The 27,328-nt window shown below is 40.4% G+C and overlaps 1 protein-coding gene across 1 annotated transcript in view; it reads right to left on the reverse strand.

Moving 5' to 3' along the window:
• Positions 1-607: 607 nt before the first annotated feature.
• LOC139159565 (cytoplasmic aconitate hydratase-like) overlaps positions 608-27,328 on the reverse strand; it is a 51,551-nt gene continuing 24,830 nt past the window's right edge. The window contains 12 exon segments of the mRNA XM_070736874.1: positions 608-1,282; positions 4,425-4,610; positions 6,186-6,308; positions 7,864-8,011; positions 8,149-8,291; positions 9,465-9,569; positions 10,367-10,491; positions 11,636-11,792; positions 12,903-12,987; positions 15,120-15,255; positions 16,930-16,993; positions 16,996-17,091. Of these exon segments, the coding sequence (XP_070592975.1) occupies positions 1,169-1,282; positions 4,425-4,610; positions 6,186-6,308; positions 7,864-8,011; positions 8,149-8,291; positions 9,465-9,569; positions 10,367-10,491; positions 11,636-11,792; positions 12,903-12,987; positions 15,120-15,255; positions 16,930-16,993; positions 16,996-17,091 (1,482 nt within the window). The 3' untranslated portion in view covers positions 608-1,168.

Below are 27,328 nucleotides of genomic sequence, written 5' to 3' on the forward strand. Positions count from 1 at the left end.
CTACGGTTTTTCAAAAATATTAATTAAAACATACTTTGCGGTTTTTTCCCCTATGCCATGGTTTTTCCCGCCCGATGACGTCCTACGTCATCACCAAACTTTCGTCTGTCTTTAATAAAAACATTTTTTAAATAAAGTTTAATAAATAAACATGGTGAGTAATAATCTAAATGGTTGCTAAGGGAATGGGAAATGATAATTTAGGGGTTTAAAGTGTTAAGGGAAGGCTTGTGATACTGTCCATAGCCAAAAATAGTGTATTTACTTCTGCACCTCTACTTCGCGGAAATTCGACTTTCGCGGACGGTCTTGGAACGTATCCCCTGCGAAAATTGAGGGAACACTGTATATCTATTGTTAGGATCCCATTGCTGTTGCAACATTTTATTGCTCAGAACTCCAAAGCATGTTCCTTTCCGATAAAGGAGAATTTATTTTTTATCTTGAACCTCTGATTGAGAATTCACATGGGACCGAATGCAAACAAAGTAAAACCCACAAAAGATTTCTACTGAGTTTTGAAAGCAGGTTTGTTACAAAAGCCTTTAATCCTCCTTTAATCTATGAATGAAGGCGCACAAAAAATGAATGCACATATGCCGAAGAATAAAGAGCCGAGTCATTTAATCGTTTTAGCAGTATTAAAATTTCAAGGAGGGATTTTTGATAAGCGCTTTTAATGCAATAGTGCAGGGTTAGTAACTTTTGAGGCAGGCAGGAAAAAAAAACTGGTATTGTTAATTGCTGTATAAAATGTTGAAAAGGATCTAGCCTCTACATACATAGATGATAAAAGTTTTTGTCCCACCTACAAGTACAAAATAGATGGATGAAATACAGTACTGTAGAAAGGATGAGTCAAATATATACATAAATCAGGCTAGTGGCCAAAAGATTAGGGTTGACAGTGTAAAAACATGCCCTTTACAAGCCTTTCCCTTCAATTCTGCTTAAAACAACCACATCCCCCAGGAGCCCCAGCCAGCCCTAAAAGTCTGGACCTTGTAGTCCTTATACGTTTGGAAGGCATTAGGCCTGGGGAAAACTGCACATAATTCCCTTGGCACTGTATATTTTCTTTTTTCATAATTACAGCGTTTATAATTACTGAACTTTTGTCCTCTGAAAAAGGTGGGTTTCTGGATACGAGAAGTGCTTCATTTGGGGGTTAAGACGCCATTTTGCGAATCATATAGTTCAAGATGCCGCCATTATGAAAATAGGTGAGCTCCACATCTGTGTCAAACCTCATGATGGCTTGAAAAGTTTTTCCTGTGTCCAACTGTGGAGAGAACATTAGAGGACAAGGAGAATTGAGGAAAGGTACAGTGGCTTAAGAAGTCCAATCACACTTAAAAAAAATAAATGATGCCAAAGCTGTAAAGGAATAGGTTCCCCTTGGAAATAACACTATATCATCCACACATTCTTTCTTGGATACATTCTTTAGGCATTCCATTTCCAGAAAACTCCTGTAACTTAAATGAGCAGTCTGAGAAGTGGAGGTCATGAAAACAATTTTGCAATGTGCACACCCAACCACCGTTCCCCGTATGCTGCGCGCGTGAGGATGCGCCCCCCCAAAATAACCCCTCTGTGCACCCTTTTCCATGGGCGCGCAGTCCCCATCCCCCTGCCAGCCCGCGGGGGGGAGGCGCCGGCAGTAGAAGGCGCTGCCCCCTGCCCACCCGATCTGCCCCCTCTCCTCTTCCGCCAAAAGAAAAGCGCGGAGGCTGCCTACTTGAGCCTCGCGTTGCTCCACCCCGCTTTGCCCTGCCTGTCATCCTCCGTTGTGTTTTCACGGGGGAGCGGCGGGAAAGCCCTGTGCCGGCCAGGAAAGCCGGCTTTGCTTTCCGGGAAAGCAGCGCGCCTTTTAAACACGCTGCTTTCCTGCACCTCTTTCCTGGGGGGCGGAGTGGCCTCCTCCCCCCCCTGCCCAGGAAAGAGTTGCAAGAAAGTAGTGTATTTGAAAAGTGCGCTGGTTTCCCGGAAAGCAAAGCCGGCTTTCCTGGCCAGCGCAGGGCTTTCCTGCCGCTCCCCCCCAAAAACACAACGGAGGTCCAGGATGACAGGCGAAGAGGCGTGGTGGAGCAACGGGAGGCTCAAGCTAGTGGCGGCAGACCTCCGTTGTGTTTTCGGCTGGGGGGGGGCAGGAGGACCTTCCTGGCTTTCCCGGGCAGCTGGCTTGAGCCTTGTGCTGGTCAGCAAAGCCGGAGACGTGGAGAGAAAGAAGGGAAAGAGAGGGAGGGAAAGAGGAGAGGAAAGAAGGAGGGAGAGAGAAAGGGAGGAAGAGAGGAAGGAAGGAAGAGATAAATATAAAGGGAGAGAGGGAGAGGGAGGGGAAGAGGGGAAGGAAGGAAAAGAGAGAGAAAGAGAAAAAAGTGGAAGGGAGAAGGAAAGAAAGGAAGGGAGAAAGAGAAAGAGAGAGAGAAGATAGGAAGGAAGAGAGAGTGAGAAAGCAAGAAAGAAAGTGAGAGAGGAGAGAGGAAGGAAGAGAGTGAGAGAGTGAGGAAGAAAGCAAGAGAGAGAGAAGAGTGGAAGGAAGAGAGAGGGAGAGAGAAATGATAGAAAAAAAGGGAAAAAGAGAAATGAGAAAATGATTGAGGCAGAGAATGACAGGAAAGAGAGAAACAGAGAGAGAAGTGACTCTTGATTTAAAGCATATGGTAAAAGCACTTAAATAATAACAGAGGAAAAAAACCCCAGCCCTCGCCTGCTTTTATTAATAGTTATGTTTTTGGATTTGCTGGTTGTTTTAGTTTTAATAGTAATAGAGTTTGGTTTTGTTTTATTATTAATTTCTTTTAATAAAAAAGAAGGGATTTATTTATTTATTTATTTATACATACATACATACATACATACATACATACATACATACATACTTCTATGCCGCCCAGTCCCAAGGGGACTGCCGCTCAGACACTATATTTTTCCGCCCACCCCGAAAAAAAATTAGAGGGAACATTGCACCCAACATTTCAACAACTGAGGGGCTCAGGATTATACACATTACTTAACTCCTGCAACACCCATTATTAGAACACTTATCTAGCATGCAGACCATTCCACTCTACACAGTGCTAAAAAGCTGTTTTTCGTTTAATTTAAAACCTGTTTTTCTGAGAGTCTGAACAGAGCTTCAGCAGCATCGGTGAATAAGCTGCCTCTCTTTTCTTTGTGGCAGCCTTTTAAATATTTCAACACTGCTATCATATCTCTCCATGTCTTTTGTTACACCAGACTAGACATACACAATTCCTGCAACTATTCTTCATATGTTAGCCTCCAGTCACCTAACCACCTTTGTTGCTCTTCTCTGCACTCTTTGAATTCAGTCCAATTTGCTTCAATAGAAACAAAAGCATCCCTACGTGGCAATCCTGATTTCTCACATTTTAACAATAACAATAGTACTTAAGACTTATATACTGCTTCACAGTGTTTTTCAGCCCTCTGTAAGCAGTTTACAAGTCAGCCTATTGCCCCCAACAATCTGGGTCCTCATGTTACCGACTTTGGAAGGATGGAAGGCAGAGTCAAACTTGAACTGGTCAGGATTGAACTCGTGGCAATGAGTTAGCCTGCAATACTCCAGTATAATCACCATGCCACTATGGCTCATCTATAAAAAGGGCAATATGACTCTAAGGGAATGTGACTTAAAACCCTAAATTATTTCTATACCCAGAGACTAATACAGTGATACCTCGTCTTACAAACGCCTCGTCATACAAACTTTTCGAGATACAAACCCGGGGTTTAAGATTTTTTTGCCTCTTCTTACAAACTATTTTCACCTTACAAACCCACCGCCACCGCTGGGATGCCCCGCCTCCGGACTTCTGTTGCCACCGAAGCACCCGTTTTTGCGCTGCTGGGATTCCCCCGAGGCTCCCCTCCATGGGAAACCCCACCTCCGGACTTCCGTGTTTTTGTGATACTGCAGGGAAATCCCAGCAGGGGAATCCCAGCAGCACAAAAATGGACACTTCGCTGGCAACGGAAGTCCAGAGGTGGGGTTTCCCAGCGAGGGGAGCCTCAGTGAAATCGCAGCATCGCAAAAACACAGAAGTCCAGAGGTGGGATTTCCCATGGAGGGGAGCCTCAGAGAAATCCCAGCAGTGCAAAAACAGGCGCTTCGGCTGGTAAAAGGGGTGAATTTTGGACTTGCACACATTAATCACTTTTCCATTGATTCCTATGGGAAACATTGTTTCGTCTTACAAACTTTTCACCTTAAGAACCTCGTCCTGAAACCAAATCATAAAGGATTTCAAGGGCTTGTTGAGACTCCAAATTTTGTTCCTTAAACCCGATGCACAGCCACTCCACGTAAGTGCACATCCTACATGTGTGTATACACAGAGACACACACCAGCACAGAGCGTTGATAAAATAATGCAACCCCTGGAAAGGCTTACCTTGATCTGGATATTCATTCCAGGCATCAGGTTCTCGGGAATAATGATTGTGTAACGTTCCTGCCCTGTCAATCCTAGACTCTCAGCATCCTGGCCGGGGAGATACTGTAGAGGGATGACTCCCATACCCACCAGATTACTACGGTGAATCCTCTCATAGCTCTCTGCAAGAACTGCTTTGATGCCCTGAGGAACACACAAGGGCATTAATAGTCAAATAAAAAATTAAGGTGTAGAAGAGACGTGGCTACAACAGTGATGGTGAACCTTTTTTGGCTTGGTGCTGTTGTGAGTGGTCCACAACCGGGTCAGTTAGTGACAGATTCTGAGGAGGATTAACCGGGCCCATCTTGGTTCCCTAGACCAGTGTTCTTGACAACTGATTCAGATAGTGAGAGTGAGGGAGAGTTGGAGCCTGAGGAACTTACAGAGACTGTAGAAACCCCAATGATAGTGATGTCTGAGTCAGAGGAGGAGTGGGGCATGGGAGACCAGGAACCCCTGTTAGATGCCTGTCAAGAAGCAGACAGGAATATGTTTATGGGAAAAGGTTCAGATAGTGAGTCAATAAAAGAAAGTCTAGATAGTCATATCTCTAGGGAACAGTGACCACACCAAGACAGTATAAAAGGAGGATTTCTGGGTAAAAGAGGTGCGGTGTGACAATGCGTCATAATGGTGGCAGTGCTGGATCTGGAGTTCCATAAATGCTTTGCTGGCAAACGGTTGCTTTCCCTTTAACATCATCGCACAAAGATGTAGCTGTTTGCGAAATTCTGAAGATTTATAAGAGTATGTTTTAAAAAGGCATGTAATCACTGTGCAATGTTTTAATTAGACTGGGCTCCCCGCCCCAGTTATCTATTGGCTCAACTTGACCGGGAATGTTGCCAGCAGAACTCTGCTTTGTAAATTTCATTTCTAACCAAATGTGAACCAAATGACTAGCAACCACTGGCAGCTAGATTACATTGAAGAATTGGCAGTTAATGACAGTTGACAGCCAGAACTTGTAGGAACTCATGGCTCTCTAAATACATCTGTGTGAAAAATGATTGTTAAGTCACGTTTCTCAGTGCCATTGTAAATTCTGTCACTAAATGAACAGTTACAGGTCGAGGACTACGACATAGAATAATGTCAACCTACAAGGATATATCCGGGAAAAAATCCTAGCAAAAAAAAAAAAAATTTGACACAGAGAATGAATAGGTAACAAAAAATAAAGAGTAAGAGATTGTAAGAATCACAAAGAAACATGATTTCTTGTCCGAGTTAGGAAGAAATCTCTCTGAGCTGAGCAGCCTTGCGATTTAGTTTTTTTGTAACAAATTTTTTGTGTGTACAAGTATAAAAGATTACTATTCTAGCAACAATGCTAAAGGGTTAATGTATTACACATATAGTATACAGACAGATCATGCCAAGGTGTGATTGCTAACTAAACAGAAGAGTGTCTAATCAAATTTTACCCTAGACAAACAGAAGAATTTTAATTAACTTAAATAAACAGAAGCTGAGTAAGTAATCATTTCCTTAAACAGATTAAATGTAGGTTGCTTAGTTCAATATCAACCTGACAGGCATTTCACATTCTTTGGAGTCTTCGGAGAGGGGCGGCATACAAGTCTAATAAATTATTATTATTAAATTAATTATTCTTGGCAAATATTGATAATCAACCTACAAGACATGGATTCCATTGGTTCATCCAAACTTATGATGCTCTCAATCTTCCTCTTTTTAAAATAGCCTACTCACCAGCAGGAAAGGCCCCTTGGCAGCCCAGTCCCGGGAACTTCCTGAGCCATATTCCTTACCGGCCAATATGATGAGTGGGTGGCCGGCTTGTTGGTATCTCTCAGAAGCATCAAATACGTCCAGCTAGAGGCACAGAATGCAATTGAAGCTCAATTAGTGAAGCGATGTCTCCAGTCAGAGATTTCCTTCCTTCTATGCCTGTTGTAGATTAACTCATTAATTATTGTAGTGTGTAACATGTTTTACACTAAGATGTGACTATAAAAAATAATGAACTTAGAAAGCATAATTGGCCCTTCCCTGTAACTCATTCATTTGCCAAATGAAACTAATGATCCCTGTATTTCTACAATTAATGCTGTAGAGATAAAAATGGCATTTCCCCTTTTTTTTGTCCAACACATTACTCATGAAGGGTCCTTGGCTATTGCAGGCATTTCATTACCCAAACTAGGCAACATCATCAGTGCCAGCAGGGAGTGGAGTTTTCTCTCAGTTTATATTCTAGTGGCTTGCCCTGTCAGTGTTAGTTTTGGAGGTTCTTTATTGGGCTGCTAACTGTTACTTGTTTGGCAGTAGCTTTAATGAGTTTTGTTTGTTTGATGTTAATCTTTGAGTTAATCTATGTTCATCTACGTATTGATTGCTGGTGTTCGGCAGTCCCAGTCCAGAAACTGCCAAAGCAGCTAACAGTAAACAGGCCAACCAAAGACCCTCTAAGACCCATCCCCACCAACACTGGTTGAGAACAAACCCCACTCCAGGGGTGAAATTCAAAAATTTCCTCTACCAGTTGTATGGGCATGGCGTGGTAGGCATGGCAGGGGAAGGTTACTGCAAAATCTCCAATCCCACCTCACTCCAGGGGAAGGATACTGCAAAATAACCATTCCCATCCCACTCTGGGGCAAGCCAGAGGTGGCATTTGCCGGTTCTCCAAACTACTGTATTTTTCAGAGTATAAGATGCACCTTAGTCTTTGGGGAGGAAAATAGGGAAAAGAATCTGCCTTCCAGATATTCATCTAGTCTGGTCAGCATCAGCACATTATTTTATTTCTTGGCTAGGGCTTAAATAAACCCCTTATTCGGAGAGAGTAACAATGAAAGAGCTTGCAAGCCAGTAAGACCTGAGAACATCATTAGCACCTGGAAAGAAACACTTGGAGCAAGTAGAGTAATGAAAAAAACCGTGCAAAATTTAGGGCTTCGAAAACATTCTTCGCAGAGAGTAACAATGAAAGAGCTTGCAAGCCGGTAAGAGCTGGGAACATTGTTAGCACCTGGTTGGGGCTAGAAAGAAACTTACTCTGAGCAAGTTAGAGCAATGAACAAAGAACCCCTGCAAGGACTTAGGGCTTGGAAAACATTCTTCGCAGAGAGAAACAACGAAAGAGCCTGCAAGGTAAGAGCTGGGAAGATCATTAGCAGCTAGTTAAGCCTGAAAAAAAGCTACATTTTGAGTATAAGACACACCCAAATTATCAGTCTCGTTTAGGGAGGAAAAAAGGTGCATACTCCGAAAAATACGGTACTCAAAATTTTCACTACTTGCTGAATTTCACCCCTGCCTCTCTCCCTGTTGGCACTGCAGATATTGCCTAGTTTGTGTAATGCAGGAAAGCCAAAGCTACTTGCTGAAGGGGGCAAAACCTAATGCTGGGAGGGAAAATACTCACAGTTTCCTCAGATGGGAAGTGAATGGTTTGTGGGGCCTGCTTCTTAAGGAACTTGTTCAATAGGCGTATGTTTGCAAATGTTCCTCTTGCCATGACTGCATCATTGCCCCGGCGCGAGCCATACGAGTTAAAATCTCGAGGAGTGAGACTATCAAGATGCAAAAGAGGCAAGTCTTAATATTTAAAAGCTCTGAAGAAAAACACGGTAAATGATGGCGAAGAGACTAGGTAAAATTCCTCTCTCCCAAAGGAATTCCTCTCCCTCAGGGTGTCAATTGGACTCACCCTCTGCTAGTCAAGTAACGGGCAGCCGGACTGTTCCTTGCTATATTCCCTGCAGGAGATATATGGTCAGTTGTCACAGAATCACCGAGATTCAGCAGGACGTAGGCATCCAATATGGATTTAGGGGGATGAAGCTCCAGGGTCTGGGGAAAAAAAAAAGATCACCAAAAAGGGTCATGTTTGTCTATCAGACATAGAAATGAAGACTGGTTTATGAGAACAGAAATATACAGTGGTACCTCATGATACGAACCCCTCGTCTTACGAACAACCCAAGATACGAACCCGGGGTTCAGAAACTTTTTGCCTCTTCTTACGAACTTTTTTCTTACAAACCCGCCGCCGCCGAGAAGCCCCACCGCCCGGCTGTCACCTTTTAAAACAGCCGGGGGGGCTTCTCGGTGGCCTCCCGAACGCTGAACCTGGAAGTTCGGGTTTGGCGTTCGGGTTCAGGAGGCTGCTGGGAAGCCCCCCGGCTGTTTTAAAAGGTGACAGCCGGGCAGCGGCGGTTTTTTGCGGGGGGTTTTTCATTGCACGGATTAATGGATTTTACATTGTTTCTTATGGGAAACAATGTTTCATCTTACGAACTTTTCGTCTTACGAACCTCCCCCTGGAACCAATTAGGTTCGTAAGACGAGGTATTACTTTACTAAGCTTCCATTCCTCCAAAGTATCTAAGAACTGGACATTCTTAATCATATTAGGAAAAAATCTAAATGGACATAACCTTTCTTTATTCTCTCTTTGTGCTGTTTGGCCTAGAATTTGGGGGAAACCTCAAATTCTAGGAAGACCAGTGTTTTAAAATAATCAGTAAACTTGCTACTCCCAAAAGCAAATAGGAAACAATTCATGTAGGTAATTCCCTAACCAGAGTTACGAATTTGGAGTGGGTGGTGGTAATCAGAGGTTCACATTCCCCCCCTTTTATTTGTATATCCACCTTTCCTCCTGCATCCAAATAATCTGAAGATTACAAACTGAATGGGTTATTCAGTCAGAGCATTGACCTAATTAGAAGGTAATCTAGTTACTTCAAATACTTTTACAAATGTAAAAAATTTATTTCCTATTACTGAATACTTATTTTAATGATCCTTCCTTCCTTCCTTCCTTCCCTCCCTCCCTCCCTCCCTCCCTCCCTCCCTCGACTTACTATACTTCACACTTTGTAAGTAGACAGGGTACTTTTGTTTACACTTTACAAAACGTTTAGAGAAACTTTTAAAAAAACTTTAATAATTTAAACAAACCACAACAGACAAAGCATGTTTGTCAGCAAATTCATCAAAAGGCCACAAAAAGAGAATTACCAGGTTTTCAAAAAATGGAGGAGACTTAATATATGTGGATTTTGGATTCCAAGCATATAGTTTGTCTGATGAGACATCTAAGTCATTCCAGGATTTGTTTACCGTCTGGAAAATTAAAAAAAAAATTAGGATACAAACAGCAAATATAAATATTCTAAATCCAGCCTATGGAGATAAAGTAATGTCAGAAAAAAGTTCTTTTTGATTCAGAAACACATGAAAAACCAATGCAGGCATATTGTTCGATTTCTGAACTAAAGGCTTCATTCTTTTGCACATCCATCTAACCATGCCTATTTTTCCTCCTCAGTCTCAGTCTGACCTGATTAAGTCTGAGAGCAGGAGAATCAAGTAGTGTGCCTGCTTAGAAGGTTCCTTCTCTGAAAGGTTTCCTTCCCCCCCAAATGTCATTGCTTCCAACAAGGTTTAAAAAGTGCATCGAAGTTTGATCAATCCTGCATTGACCCTTTCCTTGTCTTCATAGTGATTTTTTGTTAGAACATATTTATCCTACCCAGCTCTAGTGGTGAAATCCTACTGCTACACCTTGATTTGGGCATACTGGTAGTAGTGGCCACCAGTGGTTCGGAGATCAGGTAGTGGCGGTAGCGCAAGGCTACCTCTACCCGCCCGGACATCTCCATTTTCTTGTTTTTAATCCTCTGTACTTGTGCAAAGCCTTCTGCACATGCGCATAGGGTTGAAAATCATATGCGATGGTGGTACTTCCGAAGCAATAAGGAAGGTAAGTATATTTCACCACTGCCCAGCTCATAAGGGAACTGTTTCTTGTTTTGGGGGAACCCTTCTGATTTTGACTGAAGTTTTAATTGACAGCTAAGAAGAAGCAAATATAACATCTGAGCAAATCGCAGGAATCACAATGTAACAGTAAGTATTACCTCTATTTTCTGGTAGACCTCTTTAAACATTCCTGGAATCACATACTGACATTCAATGGCTTGGATCTCATCTCTCAGAGGCCAAATGTCCTTCAGAAAGATCTTCTTGCCCTCTGCATTGACACCTGCAATTAATAAAACACTGGTTTTCAGGAGGCACTTTGTCTGGACTTTGGGAAAGGTCTGTTTAAATGGTTGCCTTTTCTAGCTAAATTCCTCTCATCTCTGATCACTGTATTTAAGTTCAGTTTGCTGTCTCACTTCCTTGTTCTTTCCTCTCTCTTCTCTTTCTTACTGCACACACCTGATGGCGCATTAGGTGCCCACATGTTTATGTTTTTATCGTTAGGAAAGGAATCCTTTTCTTGGCACAGTTACTTTGGTATTGAACCAAAAAGGTTGTGTATTTTATGGGTTTGCCTTTGATTAAAAACTGTTTCTTTTAACTTTTATATTGAGAGTTTGAATTCTTAACATAGGCTACTAGCTTGTCTTCCATGGAGGTGATGACTGGAAGAAGATCTCTATAACCAGGTTGACCCCTTCTCCATGAACATAAACCCGATATATGTATGATGCTTAAGGAATACAGTGGTACCTCATGATACGAACTTAATTGGTTCCAGGAAGAGGTTCGTAAGGTGAAAAGTTCATAAGATGAAACAATGTTTCCCATAGGAATCAATGTAAAAGCAAATAATGCATGCAAATCCTTCAGGAAAATCCCAAACTTTAGAAGGGAGGCGAACAGAGGGCAGGGAGGAGCAGCTAAAGGGGGTGGGTGGAAGAAGCAAGGCTAGGCTAAAGGGTGAGTGGGAAGGAAGAAAGGCAAGGGGGGCGCCCCTCCCTTTTCTTTCTTCAAAAGACACTCTTTCAGTGCCTGCAAACAGGCTGTTCTCCTAGTTATTTAAATGCAGTCTTTTCCCCCTCCAAGCAGCCCCTCCCTTTTTTTTGTTAAAAAAAGGGGGAAAAAAGAAACCCCTTCATCCCAGCACAGCAGTTTGGGTTCGTAAGGTGAAAATAATTCGGAAGAAGAGGCAAAAAAATCTTAAACACCGGGTTCGTATCTTGAAAAGTTCGTTAGAAGAGGTGTTCCTAAGATGAGGTATCACTGTATAGAGAAATATGGAAAATAGTCTTTTATGATCCCAATCCATTTACACACTCCATCTGTACACGTGAAGAAACCTGGAGATTTGGCATGGGTTTTCTGACTTATTTAAAGTCATCCTCTTCAAAAATTCAAACAGTTTGCAAATTATGCCTTACCTAGAGGATCCTTTTCAAAGTCAATCCTCACGGTCCCTGCAATAGCATAGGCGATTACGAGGGGAGGGGAGGCCAGATAATTAGCACGCGTGTTTGGATGGACACGGCCTTCAAAGTTCCTGTTTCCAGACAGCACCCCTGCAGCGACTAAGTCTCCCTGCAAAAATACCATTCATATTGAAAAAGAAATAGTTTCTATTTGTTCACATCCCCAAGGTCCATATACAATGTGCATTAAAGTCACATGAAATCTCATTCCCCCCCCCCCCCCCTTAAAGACTATGCTAAACAACCACTTATTAATTTCAAATAAAAACTGGAAGTTGGCTATCCATTTCCAAGTAAAGATTGAAGTTACTTTTCTGTATTAGGAATTCTTTTAAAGCAACATTTTTCAACCTTAGCAACTTTAAAATGTGTCCTCTTCAATTCCCAGCATTCCCAGATAGCTTAGGAGTTGAAATTCACATATTGTCAAGTTTGAAAAGCATTGTTTTAAAAGCAGGGGTGGGGAACATGGCCCTTTTATGACTTGTGAACTTCAATTCCCAAAATTCCTGAGCCAGCCATGCAGGCCTTAGGAATTCTTAAGAGTTGAAGTCCACAAATCATAAAGGGGCCATGTTTCCCCACCTGTTTTAAAGGGACACAGTCTTATCATCTCAACAGCAATTAAACTGTGCACTGAAATCGTATGATAACTATTATTAAACATTACACTGACAATGTTCAGATCGATGTGAAATAAATCAACATTTCCCTTCTACAAATAGTCTCCGACTTGCAACTATAATTGATCCATAATTTTTGTCACTAAGCAATGTGGTCATTAAACAAATCATCATGAGACCTGATTTTATTGCCATTTTTATGGGGTATAAGCGAATCACATGGTTATTAAGCAAAATTGGCTTCCCCAATTCACTTGGTTTGTTGGAAGCCAGCTGGGAAGGTTGCATATCATGTGACCACAAGATGCTGCAACAATATAAATGAAGTTGATTGCCAAACATGTGACTGTGGTAGTGGTGTGACACTTGCAATTTCAAGGATGAGTCAAGGCCATTGTAATCATGAACCATTATTAAATGAATAGGTACCTGTAAGGACAATAAGCCTTCTCTTCTGTGTATCTAAAGTGTTCATATACTGTATGAACATTGCCTATCCACAAATCTGTCCACTACCAATCCCATTTTTTTACTTGGTTCTGATCATTTGTATGCAAAATTGCAACAACACAGGACAAAACCCCCCTCAACAATACCTGAGTAATGGCTTCAACTACAGATTCCGGCAAAGGCCCACTATTACCAATGCATGTCATGCACCCATAACCAACCACATCAAACCTGCGGAGAGCATACAAGTCAATAGATTATCAATGGACATCTAGTAGAAAAGGAAAGATCAAAACAATTGCATTTCTCCCGTTTGCCAGATCATTTAATACATCCAGAATAACAACAATAGTTTTGGTGATGACGATGGTACATTTTTCTAACTGGGCAAGGAAGCTTTGCATAATCTGATCCCTATGAAGGGGGACAAGCGAGAAGATGGTTAACAGTTTAGATATATTGTTCCACATGTTTCAAATTGTGAAATCATAACTGCTTCTTGCAATTACTCTCAGCCTAGGGCCTTTGTAAAAACTGCTTGTAGACCAGCTACTTCAAACTGAGGACACGGGGGAAAAAGGTTGACTGAGCATAAAAGGAATTTTTCTATCTTAACTTTCTTTCTGATACATCAATTTATGAGCAGGGGGGGATCAGTATTCAGATTGTTGTTTAGTAAAGATTAATTTCATAATCGCCACACATAATGAAACAATTTATCCCCGTTCAATTGAGCTGGGCTTTGCCATACATGCATCCCAATATGGCATACGGTAAACATGGCGCTCTTTGATACCAATTGAGTTGGAAAGGAAGTGAATCTCCCTAACTTGAATCACTGCCAAGGATTTAAATCCCCCCCCCACTTTTCTTAAGGAATTAAAGTGGGTGAAATTTCTTCCACTTCCCAGGTAATCTGTAATCCAGTGAATGATGCTGGCATATACAATGTTCCCATGCTAGCTGTGGGCAGCTGTATATTTCCAGAGACAGAGAAGAATGAGAGAGAGGCAGACAAATAGACAGAATGAGAGAGACAGAGAATGAGCGAGGGGGGGAAATGAAAGAGAAACAGAATGAGAGACAGAATGAGAGAGGTGGAAAGGAAGCATGGGGGGGGGGAGGGACAGAGATTTATAAAATCTGTAACACAACAATCCATGTCTTGCTGTTTATTCTTTATTTGGCATTTTATGTTAGAATACTTTCTCCCAAACTCCATGATGCTTTCTGTAAAGGATAAAATACAGCTTCTGTGATTTTTAATTACTATGACTGGAAATGATAGTACTTGAGGAATGAGTGACTATGAGATGAAAGAAAAAGAGCAGAGAGAGGGGGGAGAGAGAGAACAGAGATGAGTGTGGGAGGGAGGGAGTGGGAGAGGAAGAAAGAGGGAGGATGAAAGAGATTGGGGGAGAGAGAGAGGGGAAAAGAAAGATGAAGGAGAGAGGGAGGGAGAAATAGATGGGAGAAGGAGGGGGACAAAGAAAAATAGATGGGAGAAGGAGGTAGAGAGAGAGGAAGAGGGGATGAAAGAGAGAGATGGGGAGAGGGAGAGAGAGAGAGAGAGAGAGACATACCTGTTTCCCATAGAAGACACGGAGAGCCACAAAACCAGAGTAGGCTTGGCTAGGGAGTGTCCATGTGACTTGGTGGGAGTTGGCCACGCCCACCCAGGTTTTGTGACTTCCGGTGTTTTGTTTATTGTGGGAAACTGGTCCAAATGGCTCTTTGAGTGTTTAAAGTTATTATTATTATTATTATTATTATTATTATTATTATTATTAATTAGATTTGTATGCCGCCCCCTCTCCGAAGACTCTTTTCTTAACTCTTCCTCCCCCTACCCCCGTGATGGAGCACCAGCTCTTCCACTGGTTAATTGTTCTCATTGTCAAGAAATTTCTCTTTAGTTCTAGGCTGCTTCTCTCCTTGATTGATTCGTCTCCTGCCTTCATCTCTTTTGTGGCAGCCCCTCAAATATTGGAACATGTACTGACATGTACTGCTATCATGTCAGTCCTAGTCCTTCTTTCACTAGATTAGATGTACTCAATTCTTGCAACTGTTCTCTATATGTTTTAAACTCCATCCCCTTAATCATCTTGTTGATTTTCTCTGCATTCTTTCCAGAATCTCAACATCTTTTTTTACATTATAGTGACCAAAATGTAACAATTTTACAGCACATTGAGTTGCAATTACTACATTTTTGTTAGGTTCTTTAAGACAGCGTTTTCCTTACCTTTTTGGTTATAGCAACTTGATTAAACATATGTTTCTTTGTTTTTTTGCAATCAGGAATGTATCTTTGAGATCAAAAGTATAAATGGACAAAAAAGAAAGAAGGAATGTCTTACCCTAGTTGAGCAAGATAAGGCATCACTCCACTCTCTCTTAAATAGTATGTGACTACTCCACTTCCTGGAGATAAGCTAGTTTTAATGTATGGTTTCACTGTCAACCCAGCTTCTACAGCTTTCTTTGCAAGCAAACCTGCATAAGGAGTTATATATATGAGATTGTTAGACTTTTTATACAAAAAATATTCTAAATATTTACATAGCTGGCACACTGCTTCTCAATCTGGCTCAAAAAATAAAATAAAATCTTATACCTTCTCTCCTGTCTTGGAAATAGAGAAAAATCCAAAAGCCTCTATTTCACATAGTAACGGCAAGCCTTGTTCCTGCTGCCTTCTTGCAAACACTTAGAACAGGAGTCCCCAAACCTGGCAATTTTAGGACTTATGGAATTCAACTCCCAGAATTCTCCAGCCAGCTATGATGGCTAGAAAATTCTGGGACTTGAAGTCCACAAATCTTAAAGTTGCCAAGTTTGAAGACCTCTGACTTATAAGCCCAGCAAACTCCATGGTACTCATGATAATTGAATGTCCACTGCAACAATGTGCTCTCTGATTTATGGCCCAAGCTAATGGAAAACAAGACTGACTTATATCTCAAGACTCTGTGTTACAGTTAGGAATGAATGAAGTGATTTTACACACCCTCAAGAGATCTTGGAGAAATGTAAGGATTCAATTGCATGGAATCTATACTGCATTCAAGTATAATGAAATGAAATGCAAAATCAGGAAGAAGTGAAAAGGGCAAGGAACAGCCTCTTCCCCATCACTTTTCAGCCAATTTCAATAGCTACTCCCTATTTCCAAGAGAATTCTGGAATTCAACTTCTGTGGGAGGAAATCTAAGAACCTTTAAAACAGTTGGCCATCAGCTAAATTAAATTAAATTAAATTTTAAGAGGCTCGTGGGGCACCGCCGTTAAATGCGTAGATATCCCTCAACTTACAACCATTCAATGAATTATTTATTTATTTATTCATTCATTCATTCATTGGATTTGTATGCCGTCCCTCTCCGTGAACTCGGGGCGGCTAACAACAGTGGTAAAAACAACATGTGACAATCCAATACTAAAAACAGCTAAAACCGTTGTTATAAAACCAATCATGCATACAAACAGTAACATGCATAAATTGTAGAAGCCTAGGGGGAAAGAATATCTCAGTCCCCCCATGCCTGACAGCAGAGGTGGGTTTTAAGGAGCTTACGAAAGGCAAGGAGGGTGAGGGCTATTCTAATCTCTGGGGGGGAGTTGGTTCCAGAGGGCCGGGTCCGCCACAGAGAAGGCTCTTCCCCTGGGTCCTGCCAAACGGCATTGTTTAGTTGACGGGACCCAGAGAAGGCCCACTCTGTGGGACCTAACTGGTCACTGGGATTCGTGCGGCAGAAGGCGATTGTTTGAAGTTACAACAGCAAAGGAAAAAAAGTGACCCCTTTTGACACACCCATAACTGTGTCTCCATGATTACATGATCAAAATTTGGTCGCTTGGCAATCAGCATGCATTTTATGGTAGTTTGCACTCTCCCAAGGTCATGTGATCACTGTTTGTAACCTTCCCAGCTGGCATCCCCACAAGTAGAGCCAATGGGGAAGCCAGATGTGCTTAACATCTGCATGATTCATTCAGCAACTGAGTGATTTACTTAAAAACTGTGGCAAAATAATCGTAAAATGGGGCTAAACTCACATAAGAACTGCCTTGCTTAACAACAGAAATTTCGGGCTCAATTGCGGTCATAAGTCAAATATCCCCTGCCTCTACTATTGCTTTAATGGGTGTTGCTAAATGACAACTTACCAGCTCCAAGCATTACAGAAGGATTGCTAGTGTTGGTACAGCTAGTAATGGCAGCAATCACAAACTGACCCCGTGTGTTAGTTCGAACTCCTTGTCATTGTAGGCAAACTTGACATGGTGGCTGTGATATTCGGGGGCAATTTGAAAACCTTTAAATCCTTGCTGCAAACAGAAATAAACAAAAACAAAAACCTATACATATATGTATATACATATACATACATATATACACCTGATCAAAAAAATAAAGGGAACACTTAAACAACACAATATAACTCCAAGTAAATCAAACTTCTGTGAAATTGAAACTGTCCACTTAGGAAGCAAGACTGATTGACAATCAATTTTATTTTGTTGTCAGTACATTCAACTTTGTACAGAATCAAAGTATTCAATGAGAATATTTCATTCATTTAGATTTAGGATGTGTTATCTAAGTGGTCCCTTTATTTTTTTGAGCAGTATATATATATATCAAGGTCTTGGCATATTCCGGGGTTTTCTTCCCCGTGTAAGTTTCAGAGACTCCTGGCGATGTTTCAATGAGGTCCCATTGTGGTGTGTGTGTGTGTGTGTATATGTATGTGTTGTGGTTAGCTCTGGCCCAGCTCCTGCTCCAAGGACTGTGGATGTGTGGGAGACATCCACATGCTGCAGCCCTGTTTTGCCCCCAGTGGAATCTGCTAATGAAGGCTCCTCTGACCAAGAAGACATGAGGGAGAGTGTGGCAGACAGCTCAGAAGGAGATCAATTAATCTTAGCTCCTCCTTGGATTCAGAACAAGAGTTAATGATACAGCCCACGCACGTGGAGAGCAATGCATAGACAACAACAACTGAGAGATTATTATCAAAGAAAATGAGGCCACCTGTGGTTGGGTGGGGCTGTGGTAATTAGTGAGGCTGCTATAAAAGAGCAGCCTGTGGGTTTGGCCATTGTGGAGGATTATCTGATCGTTGTGTTTCCTGACTGCTTTACTGGACTTTGACCTTTTGTGTGCTGATTTTTCCCCGCTTTGAAACTAAACCAGAGCAAAGTGTGTTTCACTTTGTGAAAGAAGAAGGACTGTGAATTGCCTCACAGCTGTAAGCTAAGTATCACAGAACTGATAAGGGACTTGTACTAAATTACCAGGTTGTTTGGAGACGAGTGCTCTTTGCTATGCCAAAAGAGGGCTTAGGTTAAGTGAATTTTCATTATAAAGAACATTATTTTGAATTTTCAAACATGTGTGTGTCTGAAATTGTACCTGTGAATTTTTGGGAGGAGTCTACCAGAGAGCCCGACAGGAACATGTATGTATGTATGTATGTATGTATGTATGTATGTATGTATGTATGTATATATATATGAGGCCAAAATAAGGCCGAAATAGATCTATCCTAGTCTCCCCTTAATTTTCAAATTCAGCTTAAACATGTGACACATATAGATAGAATTGTCGGCTATCAATAAAATTAACTGCCTTGGAAATGGCCCCTGGGTTGGGCCGAGAGGCAAAAAAGGAGCTGTAATGTTCCTTCAATATACCAGGGTGATTCGACACAAAAATGTAACCCTTCCCTGGTACAGAGCTGAAGGGATCGGATACTGTAGCCTAGAGGATAATTCTCTGCCTTACAAGGCAAAGGTTGCAGGTTCAAGTCCCAGTGGGTATGGCTAGCTGATGAGGCCAAAATAAGGCCGGAATAGATCTATCCTAGTCTCCCTTAATTTTCAAATTCAGCTTAAACATGTGACACACACACACACACACACACACACACATATATATATATATATATATGTGTGTGTGTGTGTGTGTGTGTGTGTTTTCGTAGATTTTCATGGGTACAGGTATGGACGGTCTTAGTATATTCGGGTTTCTTCCCATGTAGGATTTGGTATACACGGGAAGAAAACCGAATATACCAAGACCATCATATATACATATATGTACATACATACACACATGCATACATACATATACTGTCCATATATACTAGTCTCCCTTTATTTTCACTTATCAGCAAAAAATAAGTTGCATATATATATACATACATACATACATACATAATCACCTTGGTTGCTCTTCTCTGCACTCTTTCTAGAGTCTCAATATCTTTTTTTATAGTGTGGGTGACCAAAACTGGACGCAGTATTCCAGGTGTGGTCTTATTAAGGCTTTATAGAGTGATTTTAGTACCGTCACTTGATCTTGATTGTATCCTTTCTGTTAGCCTCACAAAAGCAATATATCGTCTGTACATTAATTATACATTAATAAACATATCAGAAGGGAAGATCGCATACCATACAAAAGGGGTATATTTTAAATAGAAAGTAGCATCACCTTTGCTCCCCAAGCAGGTCTCAAAATCCTTCTTCATGTCAGAGACAGCTACTTTGTGTCCTGCGGTCTTTTAGGACCACTGCAACACGGCACAAACAGTTTGTAGATCCAATTCCACAATCTACTGAAAAGAAAGGAAGCAGGACAGAAGAGAAACAGAGAGGTGCTAGCTTTCTTGAAATTGTTCCCTTTATATATTTGTATCAGTAGACCTCAACTGACAACCACTCACAAAAAACGACTTACAAAATTACGATGGCACAGAACAAAAGGGATGCTCGACTAATGCCACCATGGTCCATATGTTCAAAATGTGGACACTTGGCTATATGTTCATGCTTATGACTCATGGATCTTTCTTTCCCCCACTCCTTAAGTGCTGAAGCTAAATTCTCCCCCCTCTGCCCTGAAATCTTGACTCCCTATAACCAGTTAATTTGCTAAATTTACTTGGAAGGAGGGTGACAAAATCTAGAAGTTGTTGACCTTTAAGACTGACCGGCAGCCTGAAGAACAGAGAAAAAGGTTTAAATTTTTTAGGAAAAGGTGCATTGCCAAAGTTAAAGGGAGTCAAACAAACAACAAAAAAACTTGGAAACCTTGGAAAATTTGAGCCAAATCTTCAGGGATTCACGACATAGTAATAGTCTTGGGGGGGATGGTTTCAAGACAGGCCTGTAGCAACTTGAACCTAACCCAGCAGCTTCACTGTGTGGCTGCCTAGGCTTTTCCTAATCCTTTCTGGTTCTGAAAACGTTAATAGAGGGTTTCTAAAGTCCTACTTTGGTGGTCTACCATGGGTAGATGGTGGGCTTAATTTTGATTTGGCAGATCCTCCGTTAGACCTGTGCTAGCTTGTTTCAAGGGCTTCAGGCATCATTTTAAAGGAAAGAACTAGACAAGAAACCTTGAGGTTATCCACATTTTGCTTTCTCAACCAAGTCAAGGTGCATAGTAGTTAAGGGCCAGTGAACAGACTTTGGTAGAAAATCCATCAAAGGGCTTCTCTCACATTAATGAAAATGTAATGAGATGCCCCGAGATAGCCACAAGGCTCCTGCTTATTGGGCCAACTCTATGGACCATCCAGTAATTCTAGTAATTTTAAAAACATTACCTCTTTTTAGACATCTTTAATTTAATCACTGTTCTCATAGAGGTTTTCTGGTTCTTCTAAATAGTTTTGTGACCAGCTTCTATGTTTTTCAGTTAGTGGAAGATGCAGGATAATTTCCTGAGATGTCTAGAAGTTCTACGGCTTGAATGTTTCTCAGAGGAAAATACAAATTTAGAGAAAAGGTACCTGAGTAAAATCTGGATCCTGCGATGAGTTATTGAAATCTCTAAACATTCCTGTAGCCTTGAGGTACTTTCTTATATAATTAATCTTTTCTTGGTCACGGCCTATGATAGACAAAAAGCAGCAACTCTCTTTGAATGGTGCAAAGAATGTAGAAAGACCATTTTTAAAGGAACACCAAATTTAAGATGCTGTATAGAATTTCAGAAAACCCTTAGTATCACCTCAAATATACAATACTGGGTACTACCAGTCTATTTAGTGTACACACTTATAGCCTAATTGTAAAGTTCTAACTCATCTTTAAAAATGAAGAATGTAAACTTGTCTGAATCATCATGTCGACACTCCCAATATATACCTTACACAGCTAATTTTTCATGTAACGAGAAGATGGTTTGGGTGTAATTTGAAGCTTAGTGTATATGTAATAAGTAAAACGTGGTGAATTTACTGTTTATATGTTAGTATATGAAAGACATATTGTCTGTATGTATATGTGCAAATTAAATAAATGCATGCTATCTATATATAAAATGTGCATCTAGTATCCCTGAATCAATTTCTTGAATTAATAAATTTGTCCTTTACTAATTTTAATTTTCAGGGTGGCACATGTTTTGTTTGTGAAATTAGATTAGATTGGAAACTAGCTGAATCCTTCGATTTATTAATAATTACACTAAGTATAACATCTTGAACAATCAGCACCTGAGATTGGACCTACTATTTTATATTTTGCTAAAATTGTGATTTTGAATTGTCTAATCCAGTATTTCCCAACCTTGGCAACTTGGAGATATCTATTTGTGTTAATATTAAAGCAGGCAATCTACCTCCATTTGAAATGAATACTCTCTGATTCAGAAATTCACATTTTACATATTGTCTTCCGTCTACTCACCAGTTTTGAACTAAATATTTGATGCTAACTTCATCAACTGGGAAGAAGGCTGCCGTTGCGCCATATTCTGGACACATATTGGCAATTGTGGCCTCGATCAGCAATGGATAACTGAGCAACTCCAGGTCCAAAGAACTCGACAAATTTGCCCACAACCCCTACTTGGCGTAAATGCTGCAATACATTTAAGTTTGCATTCAGTTCCATTTTCATAGTATATTCTATAGTGTATTTAACTGAATCCAGAGCTTTGGGGGTTATTTATAAACGAGAATCTGAGGCTCCAAGCTAATCAAACTCTGCTGCCCAAATTTAAACCTACAATGCAATACTAACATTCAAATCTAATAAACAAATAAAATAGGTTCCATTGATTTCTATAATTCTAGATAAGTACAACTGCATTGAGTTTTAAAATATGGCACAACCAACAACACCAACTGGTATCCCCCACAAATTTGACTCCAGTTTGCATTGACTGCCTCAATCAACTTCATGTTGGCTAAGTTCTGTTTTTTATGCCTCTTGGAACCCCTTTAAAGTTTGTTGAAAACTGATAATACATTTTCCTGCAATTTTGAATTAGGAAACAAATAAAAAGTTATAACACTTGCCATCAAATTAAATATATCACGATTAAAAATCCTGCACAAGTCTAATATACAGGAACATACTTTGTGGTCCTTGATATCTCAGCGTTAAGAGAGGCCTTTTATCTCTAAAAGGTGGAATTATGGAACTATTCTATTAATTCAACACTTCTGACACACATCAGTGCTTAGAATAGTGATCACAAAGTGGCTTTGTTGATTGTATTAAATTGTATATTAAATTGGAATAAAAAGTCCCAGAAATAGAGCTCAAACACTTACTGAATGTCATCTGCTGTTCTTGAACTCCTTAACCTGCAGATTTCTGAGATTAATTAAGCAATAGTCCTTGTATTAAATTCAATTGTGGTTGGCCAAGCAAGTAATTACCTTGGGTAACCGTGAGCACGATGTCTGTGGATGTGACCAATGACTGAGGAATACCGCTCAATTTGTAGCCAATCACTTCAGGAAGAACCATACTGATTGGTTGGCCCAGCATTACTGCTTCAGCTTCAATACCACCAACACCTGATCAAAGGGGAAGGGAGGAGGGGAAGTGAGGGGAAGGAGACACACAGAGAGAGAGAGATTAAATATATATATATATATTGAGAAAACACACAAAACAAACCACCACCAAAGAAACAATTAACAAATATGTGACAAATCTTCTAGTTCTAGTATATACACTTAAAACACCCTAAATTATTACATCAATGTTCACCTTAAAACTTTACTGTTCACAAATGATATATGTATACATGTATTTTACTTCTCCATACGATTTCCTTAATTTGAAATCTTGGTTCTCCTTTTCTTCCCACCAGTAATATAATTTATTCCAAGTTTCATAATATTCAGTCTCATTTTTTTTCTTTTCATTCAAGTGTTAGTTCGTTCATCTCCGTCCACATTAATATTTTACATAAAACTTCTGTGGATATATTCTTATTCTTCCAGTGCTGAACATACGCAAGTCTTAATGCATAACTATTCTTGTTGGCCATTGTTTTGATCTAGCAATACACTTTTGATGTTTTTTTACCCTATGAGATAATTTGCATTCCTGAAATATGTAAAGTATCAAGTATATGGAAAAGCTTCATTTTAGATGAATAACAACCGTTTTATCTCCATGTCAGTAATATGTTGATCCACTGTTGTTTGCCTTACTAGATATTGCTGCATAAATTAAGCAGTTACTGCTATTTTAAGAATAGTTGTGCATTAATCATATTCCCTGCCTCATTTTCTCTCAAGGAAACTCAACCTGGATTGAGAAGTTGCAAGGCAATAAGTTTCAAAGCAGGGTTTATCTACCTACAGATGAAATTAAGCGGAGTGTCTCACACCTTGTTTAAGAAACAGGTACATGCTAAACATATGGTCTAATTTGCAATAAAAACTCTGCTGTAAGGATCAAACAGATAAATTCTTTTAATGTGTGAATCTATTCTCTTGCATTTTGCAAATTACCATGCATGCAAAAAATCATTTCCCCCCCTTTGCACAGGCATTTAAAACACAACCTAAAAACAATACGAACAAGGTATTTTAAATGTAAAGCATTCAAGGAGCTTAAGAACAGGAAATGATGAAAGGGCTGTAAGCACAATGACTATCATAAGAGAATACTAACGCTGTAATTTAATGCTTCCTTTCCTGGTTAGATCCTATATCTTCTTATATTCATAACCCCCAACACTCTCACAAACAAATGCTTGCAATGAATTAGAAGGAAACAGAATCCCAAAACATTATGATATCAAGAAACACATTTGTTTTACTCAGCAGTGGAAAACCCATGCACCTGTCTCTTCATCAACTTTAGATTAACTCTGGATCTAGTTTTTCCTTGGCTATTCCCAAAGGAAAATAGTGTGTTTATTACAGTGTTTTCTCAATTTTAAAGGGATGCACCAACACATTCTAGATAACATGCGGTTTCCCACCCACAGCATATATCTTGGCTGCATTCCCCCCCCTGCCCCCCAACACATTGGTTTGAGATAGTGACACATTATTAAATCAGTTAAATTGGAATTAAAGTAGTATTCTCCTCCTTAGTCTGACCACATTCAAGGTAGTCTCTGAAAGTGTCTGAAATCTGCTAGGGTTGTGTTGATCTTGAATTGATATAAGGTAGATATAGGTGATTTCAAAAGAATAATAGACAAGGCTCACAACTGGGGGAACAAATTTGATACCATTATTGTTTCAGCCAACTCCAAAATGAGTAGAGAACACTTCAACCAAGCAGTGAGGAAAGGCTTGTAGTTGTGTTAATTAAATTAGAACAGAATAAAATAGAATAGAATAGAATAGAATTCTTTATTGGCCAAGTGTGATTGGACACACAAGGAGTTTGTCTTTGGTGCATATGCTCTCAGTGTACATAAAAATAAAAGATACATTTGTCAAGAATCACGAGGGACAACACTTAATGATTGTCATAGGGGTCAAATAAGCAATGAAGAAACTATCAATATCAATAAAAATATCTTAAGGATACAAACAACAAGTTATAGTCATACAGTCCATAAGTGGAGGAGACAGGTGATAGGAATGGTGAGGAAAAAACTAATAGTTTTTTTTAAAAAAACCACGTTAAAATCTTTAAACATTTTTTTCCTTGCCCCTGTTTGCATTTTTACGTTAGCTGATCAAGCAAATGTTTGCATGTGTGTGTGTGTGTTTGTGTTAAACCAAACAAACCATAACTAAGATTTGGGGGGAAATCTTGTGGTTTCCTGATTGGTGCTGAGTCAAAGCATTTCTTTGGAAAGATTAAATGCAGTACTGCCTTGAGCTTATTTTAAAGAGGATTATTAGGTTTAAATTTGGTGGGTTTTTAAAATGGGATTAAAAGGGGTCTTTCAGGGATTTGATATTTAGGAACCGGGTTCTAGTGTGTGTGTGTGTGTGTGTGTGTAAGAGAGAGAGGGGTGGGGGAAGGAGGGGGAGATATATATTTTTTGAATCCCAATTTTAAGTTACAGTGGTACCCTCGGTTCTCAAACGCCTTGGTTTTCATACATTTCGGATTTCAAACAAAATTTTCTGCAAAAATTTGCTTCGGTATCCAAACAAAAATTCGAATACTGAACAGAAAATTTTGTTTAGTATCCGAAATGTAAGATCTGAGGGGACGAGGTCAGAGGGAATGGGAGTCGGGAATCCCGACACACCCCCTCCTGGCCGCCCTCTTAACAGCCTCCCAGTCTCTACCTTGTAACTGCTCCAAGCTGCAGGAAGGGTAGGGCTGGCTGCAATACCGGCAGCTTCGGGGGGCTCCTTTCCTCAGCGGTTCAGTTCGGTACCTCCAGGCAGCTGCACCAACTTTTTCCTTCCCGGCGGGGTGGCGGCTCCGGCGGCTTCCCTACGAGGAGGAGCAGCGTCAGGAACGTCATGTGATGAAGGTAAGCCGCCGGAAGCCGTCGCTGCCGGGGAAGGAAAAAGTTGGTGCAGCTGCCTGGAGGTACCGAACTGAACCGCTGAGGAAAGGAGCCCCCCAAAAACTGCCGGTATTGCAGCCAGCCCTACCCTTCTTGCAGCTTGGAGCAGTTACAAGGTAGAGACTGGGAGGCTGTTAAGAGGGCGGCCAGGAGGGGCGTGTCAGGATTCCGACTCCCATTCCCTCTCACCCTGTCCCCTCAGATCCTTATCCCATAGGAGAATAGAGGAAATACTGTAGATTTAATTGGTTCCCCAGCAAGTCAATGGGCTGGGAACCAATTAAAATCCATTTTCCATTATTTCCTATGGGATAAATTAATTCAGTTCTCAACCAAATCGGTTCTCAACCACACTTCTGGAACGGATTGTGGTCGAGAACCGAGGTACCACTGTATTTCCAGAATAGCTAGACATTCTGAAAAAGCAAGAAATCAACAACAGTATTTTACTTTAAGATCTCACTGTGTGATTTTGCTTTCTTTAACCCATGCCTTTCTTAATTTTACTTTTCCTTTATCAAGCTTACTTCTCTCTTCACAGAACAGTGCAGCTCTCAACCTGTTAAGAATCTCCACTTTTATCACCTTCAACCTGCAATCCTGTCTTTAATTAATTGATGTAATCTAGAATCTGGAAGATTTTGCCCTCAAAATAAAGTTGAATAAGAATGCAAGCTTTGTATGCAACCTTAGATTTGGCATATGGGAACATTTTTTCTGGGCACTGATAATGACTGATATTATCCAAGGTAAACTTCTTTTCCCACGGAAGAGATAAAAATAACTTTCATCTGACTCATTGATTTATGGAGAAGACTGAAATTAGAGAAATTAAAGGCATGTCTTCTATCTTGTGAGCCTTTTGTCATACTTCAGTCACTGGGGAAATCTCTGATTTGTTTCCTTTTACCATTTCAATAGTGGTTTGAATTTGTCATAAAATAACTAACTGGTATCTTCTTGCCCCTCTAACTTTCCAGGGAAATATAGACTTGGTGATGCTTACACCTGAATTTCCTTGAATCAGGCATGACTAATTGTGTGAAAAACATTTTGGTGGTCACAGGCCATGCCTAATTATGATTAAATAGGGATTCCACTTATGAATTTGATTCCTTGCCTGTTTTTGTACTAGGGTTAAACAACACAACAACAACAACAACAACAGAGTTGGAAGGGACCTTGGAGGTCTTCTAGTCCAGTGTTTTTCAACCAGTGTGCCGTGGCACACTAGTGTGCCGCAAGACATGGTCAGGTGTGCCGCGAAGAAGGAAGCTCAGGTTCTGGTCTCGCAATTTTTTGGCTGAGAGAGTGAGTGAGAAAGAGAGAGAGAAAGAGAGAGAAAGAAAGCAAGATAGAGAAAGAGAGAGAGAAAGAGAGTGAGAGAGAAACAAGAGAGAAAGAAAAAGAGAGAAAGAGAGAGAAAGCAAGAGTGAGAGAGAAAGAAGGCAAGAGAGAGAGAGAGAGAGAAAGAAAGCAGAGAGAGAGAGAGAGAGAAAAGGAGAGGAAGGGAGAGAGAGAGAGAGAAATGAGCAAAAAGGGGAGGAAAAAAGAGAAATGAAAAAATGATTGAGGCAGAGAATGACAGGAAAGAGAGAGAAACAAAAGAGAGAAAGAAGTGACTCTTGATTTAAAGCATATGATAAAAAGCACCCAAAGAATAAGAGAGAAAAAAAACCCAGCCCTCACCTGTTTTCGGAAATGGTTCAAGAGTATATATACACACATCCACACGGGTGGGGAGGAGACAGGGATGGAAAAAGAGAGGAGAATATCTTAGAGTGTCATTTGTGTTCATTTTGGTTGGTGGTGTGC

Source organism: Erythrolamprus reginae, chromosome 2, assembly GCF_031021105.1.
Source record: "Erythrolamprus reginae isolate rEryReg1 chromosome 2, rEryReg1.hap1, whole genome shotgun sequence".
Classification (NCBI taxonomy): Eukaryota; Metazoa; Chordata; class Lepidosauria; order Squamata; family Dipsadidae; genus Erythrolamprus; species Erythrolamprus reginae.